At 31.9% G+C, this 5,489-nt stretch overlaps 1 protein-coding gene across 4 annotated transcripts in view; it reads left to right on the top strand.

The window, feature by feature from the left end:
* The first annotated feature begins 3,674 nt into the window (after positions 1 to 3,674).
* Positions 3,675 to 5,489, top strand: part of LOC106465879 (calcium-transporting ATPase type 2C member 1-like) — a 42,008-nt gene continuing 40,193 nt past the window's right edge. The window contains exons 1-2 of one of the 4 annotated variants that reach the window (XM_022393835.1): positions 3,809 to 3,920; positions 4,944 to 5,011. In XM_022393835.1, coding sequence (XP_022249543.1) covers positions 4,958 to 5,011 — 54 coding nt within the window. In that variant the 5' untranslated portion in view covers positions 3,809 to 3,920; positions 4,944 to 4,957. Of the gene's footprint in view, positions 3,921 to 4,934; positions 5,012 to 5,489 lie in introns of all 4 variants that reach the window. The other 3 variants (XM_022393833.1, XM_022393836.1, XM_013926118.2) reach the window with 3 other exon arrangements.

Here is a 5,489-nt window from a genome sequence, read left to right as displayed (position 1 = left end):
AAACTATTTATTTACAGAATGTACAAAGTATAGACAATCAAAAGTAAACAAATTATTTTATAGAAACTTGAAGATAAAATATACATGAATAAGATAGAAATTAAATGTATATTTAAAAAAGGAGTAGATATATAAAATGTACATATTTATATGTTAAAGGACTCTTAACGAGCTAACTCATGGGGTGAGCAGTGCCTTTTGTTGACATCCTCCAAATAAGATTTTCTTTCAGGACGGGTCTTTTTTCATCATCTTCAGCTCGTTCAAAGCGTTATGCATGTTCACTGGCATTTTGAAGTGTCACACTCTTCTACTTCTACTGCTAAGTTGATGGCACTATGATTTCTAATTTAGAGGAAGAGTTATAGGAGGAAAGAGCAGAAAGTTTGCAACTCCAATTTCCACAGAAAAGTTGGGAGTCAAAACTTCCTTAATTACATCTTCTTATCTTCCTCCGTGTACTCTTATGGAGAAGTTATCAAAAATATATGAAAACCACGAGAAGTTGGTCCATGTCCATTGACGTGGTATTTGGAGGAGCATCAACTTGAACTAATTGTCAATAAAGTCTTTACAAAGTCTTCTAGCTTCATAATAAAGTTCACCTTCAGGTCGAGGTGGTTTTCCTTGATTAACTTTAAATTTAAAATAAGAAGAAGTTGGCAAGACTGCAAGAATACTGGACGAATAAGAATAGCTGTTGTTCTGTGCCAAGTGAAGAGTGATGGAAGTAATGGTTAGGTTAAAGACTGGTTAAAGATCTTTGTGGCATATCAAAAGTTCAGGGTCTAGTATAGGATTTTAGTTGATGAAACATACATTCAAAATGTAAACCAAAGTTTCTCAAATTATCTACGTATATAGTCAGATTTAAAGGTTTCGTATATACTGTCTAAATTAAATTATATTTTGCTGCAGCTATCTTGACAGACTTCAAACAAAACTTACTACTCACATCTTTGTCGACTTATACTGGTCAATTGATGTTCTCCCTACAGAGTAGAAGCCTGATTTTTAGGTACCATGAAAAAGCATTTCACATGACAGTCGAGCTGATTTTCATACAGGGTTGTCAGATTTCACAATAAAAACAAGCCACTCCTTAACCATCAAACGTTAACCAATGTAGTTCTGTTATAAAGCTATAGTAATACAAAATACTAGCAAATATTAAAGCGACTCTTAAAAAAACATATCTGCAGGAAATAAGCGTTATTTGCAAACCTGATGAAATAACAAAAAAAAAAAAAGACAATTGGAGCTCCATAGCTGACAGTCTATAATTGAATGTCTACAGCAGAAATCTTACATAACTGACTTGAAATAAAATACAGTTTCATTTATACTGCTGTCTAGTTTGTCAGTGATTTGACAAGATACCTATCCTCTATTAATTATGGATGGCATGACAGTAACCAACGCCCACGTCACCTTTATTGTTTTGGATCGATATGTGTACAACAAGAGAAAGACAGAACATTGAACTAAATCATACTCTGCACCTTTTGTCACACAGTAACAGGAGAAAACATCAATTCCTAAAAATATAACGCTAGATCTTTGCCTGTTTTTATGTTGTACATTCTAATAACCGAACTTAGTTTTCTTGAATTGAATTTGTACTTTTAAGAAAAGACAGCTATACACTGGTAAAGTCTTCTCAGTAGCATTTTCTTCATCTGCTTTTATTCTTTCGAACATGGATGCTTTATTTGATTTGTGTGTTTTAACTAATCTGTTTTGATTAATGTTTACCACTAATAAGTATTAATTTGCATTTTGGTTTACAACACAAACACAGATTTTGATTAGTATGGGAGCAAATACAATTTACACGTGTTCATTACCAGAAATTAATTTAGCCTGACTGTTCACCGCATTATGCTATCATCAGTAGACATGCATATCAGACACTACTAGCATATAACATAAAATACAATTTGGTAAACAATTCAGCACACTAGAATTTTTCGAGAGGAAAAATAAGTAAATAAACACTTTTGCTTCGTGTTTCTTTTCAGTAGAAATTACATTTAGTTCATGGTGTAATTGTAGAATATACAAATACTGTTTTATAGTATTCTTTATTTTTATCTTCTTTCTATGTTCATTGTACAGATATGCCAAAATTTTTACTGCAAAAGTACGGCCTGACCTCGTTATGCAGGTTTGTTAATAATTTCTTCAGAGAACCTTCATTTGAAGACAAACTTGAAAGGACAGGCATAGTGATTCGCAGCACGGAGAACGAATAAGATAATAAATCATGTTGCAGTTGGGATACAAATAAAACACTGGAAAACTGAAGTAGGTGACGTAAGGTGTACAATCTGTCCGATAGAAATTATTTCTGATGCAGTATAAACGCTCGTTTGTCAAACAAGCAAGCACACACTCACCAATGTGTTTGTTTAGGTAAATAATGAAGATTGTTCATTTGAGCTTTAAATTCTAAACTGTTTCCAATATCTTTATTTCGTCATCACGAATTAAATATTTCAGAGAGAAATCAGAACTATTCCGTTATAAATATTTTAATGAACCTCTTATTATTCAGCGGACTTATCTCATTGCTATAAAGAAAATTAGTTACACTTAAAAATGTCACACGTGCTTCTGTGATTTGCTGTTCCCAAAGTTCAATTAAGGTCTAGTACCTTAAAAACAATTTGTAAAATAAGGACGTTTGGTCATTAGTATGTAAACTGACCACCAGAGAGCAGGGTAATTCAGATTATACAAGATGTTCTAAATAAAACAAATATTTCCAACTGTATCGGTTTCTTCATATATTTAGGAATCGTCAGAAAATTTAAAAATGTCACTGCCATAGAAGCTCTCCAGAGCGTTAGTAAGGCCCCAAAGCTAATCTTTTAGCGACTCACCCCCTGTGTCACATTTTCCTACAGAGAATTTAGGTTGATTGTTTTTCAAATTAGCACAAAGCTACACAATTAGCTATTTGTGCTCTACTCATCACAGGTAGCAAAATCCGATTTTTAGCGTCGTAAACCTGAGACTTACTGCTGAGCCAATGGGGCCCCAAAGAGAAAAATGTGTATTTGTTATAATTTTTGTTTTCCACTATTATGACAATTTGTATTTACTTCTTAGGTTTGTTTGTTCATTTTGTTATTAAGCAAAAGACTACACATTGGGCTATCTTCACTCTGCCCACCATAGGTTTTTAGAGTTATAAGCCTTTAGACTTACCGTTGAGCCATTGAGGGAGGTAGCTACTTATTAGGTTTCTTTCGCATTTTCATAAGAATCGAACTAACTAAAGAATATTATGTAAGAAAATAAATCCATTAACCAGGTGCTTTCGGAAAGTGGACTTTCCTTCGTCAGTGGTAAATGGCAAACTATATTTCGTCAAACATTTCCTGAAAATCAAAACACAATTACATATATAAAATACAACAAAGTAAAGAGAAAAAAGCAGGAGGCTATAAAAATATTTTATTAATTTAATTAAGAGGAAAAATGTATACTTGTCAATCGAAATTAGATTGTCTACTGAATTTGCTATCTTTAATTGTTTATTATTGAATCGTTACAAGCCGATTTCGTTATTATAAATAAAATGTCATATAATTATATAAATGATCCCTTAAAACTGCAACCAGGCAAGCAATGGTCTGGTGTCGTAAATATTACAGAGTTCGTTCACCATGTTTTTACCGTGGTTGATGGAACGGGAAGTGAGGTTTTGTGATTGACAAATACTCGTTCTCAAGATATAACATTAAGAATGTAGGTATTAAGTAGATACAATAATAATTAATATCGCAATGAGTAGTGTAAGCGATGAATGTTTAAGGGAACTACTTGTTAAGAAAGAAACGGAGAAAAACGTAAGAGAATCTTTGAGTTTGACTGAGGTAGGGCTTCATTTGCCAACACGGACGGAGAAAAAGGTATTAGTATTATTGTTAGTAAAGTTTAACTAACTTCCGTAAGTGAAAATATAGGACACTCAGAGTAAAGAAAGTGTTATAAGTAACTGTATAAGTGTACCATATTGCTGCCAATGCTGGTTCTTTATCGTTCATTGAACAGCGTGTATATGTGTTTTGTGCCATGTGGTACCGCATACAATTATTTTTAAATTTTAATTATTAATGAAATGACTAGTGGTATATATATTCTTGTATCAGACAGTTCGAGCTTTGTTAACTTATTATTATTAAGATATGCTACTCTTTTTGTTATTTTCAGTGTAGTACTTGACATAATATGGTAAACCCACAGAATATTAAACAATCGTATCAAAATGGGCAACATGAGGGAAATTTATTGATTTTTTCAACAGTTGAGTTTGGTTTCAGCATTAAAAAATGATATATATTGTCGTAAATGAATAAGTATTCATGTTTATAATATGCAAGAAGTTTCAAAAGAATTTGGTGAACTTGAATTTGGAAGCATCATTGAAACTTGTGACTCAAATTGGTCTCAACCTTGCAGCTGTTAGTAGTAGTATTGTTAGCTTCATGTCATGATGTACTTTGGAATTATTAATGGGTAAAAGGACTTATTAGCTATGGATATGGCAGATGTAGTGTTTTTGACATAACATTTTTCTTTGCAATATGGTAGATGTATTGTGCTTGACATATAACATGTTTTTCTTTGTGATGTGGTAGATGTAGTGTGCTTGGCAAATTAAAATATTTTTGTGTTTTTATTCATAAGATTTTTGAATTACTGAGATAAAGAATTTTTATCTCTTAAATATATATCCTAAATATGTGACCAAGTACTAAAAGTATGGAATAGGAAACGTGTAAATTAGCAAATACTTTTTGAATTTAAACCCAGGTAGAAGATGGGTGTCATACTTGTTTAGAAAACTCAGTCAGGATTTTAGTCTAGTGTATATGTATATATACTTGTCTACTGTGCTATTAATATTACTTTATTAACTTGAGATTTATTAGCTTGAACTACCATAATGAGGGCTGGAATGCCAACTTCAGGAGAAAGTTTTTTACTCACCACCTTAATGGTAGGACTTTTTTTCTTGTTTACTTTTTATTTCTTTTCTTCCTTCAACTGTCTGTAGGCAGTGAAAGGTGATATGGATGTGGGACATTGTGAGCTTGGATGCTCACATCTTGCTTTTTTATTTTTTATTTTTTCTTATTTTACTCTCTTATTATTATTATTATTTCTTTACATGTGAGGCTTTGTGAGTGGATGATAAGACTGGTAGACAATGTATTTCCACTGCTATGTATGTTCTACTTCCACAGCCATCTCCAAAAATCATGACATATTTTATACTTCACATTATAGCCTATGCCCCGGTGACTTTGTTTTGTTGTGAAGTGTATTTGTTTAAGGCTTGGTTTATATTATAAGTATTTTTTTTTCATTATAGGTTTGGTCTTGTTGTTTGTAATGCTGTTCTTTTTTATTTTAATATTAAATGCTTAGATAATGTTTGTTTACCTTGTATATATATATATATATATATATATATA

This window comes from Limulus polyphemus, unplaced genomic scaffold (assembly GCF_000517525.1).
Source record: "Limulus polyphemus unplaced genomic scaffold, Limulus_polyphemus-2.1.2 Scaffold2085, whole genome shotgun sequence".
Classification (NCBI taxonomy): Eukaryota; Metazoa; Arthropoda; class Merostomata; order Xiphosura; family Limulidae; genus Limulus; species Limulus polyphemus.
The sequence above is the reverse complement of the archived record's forward strand: the minus strand, read 5'-3'. Positions and strand labels throughout refer to the sequence as shown.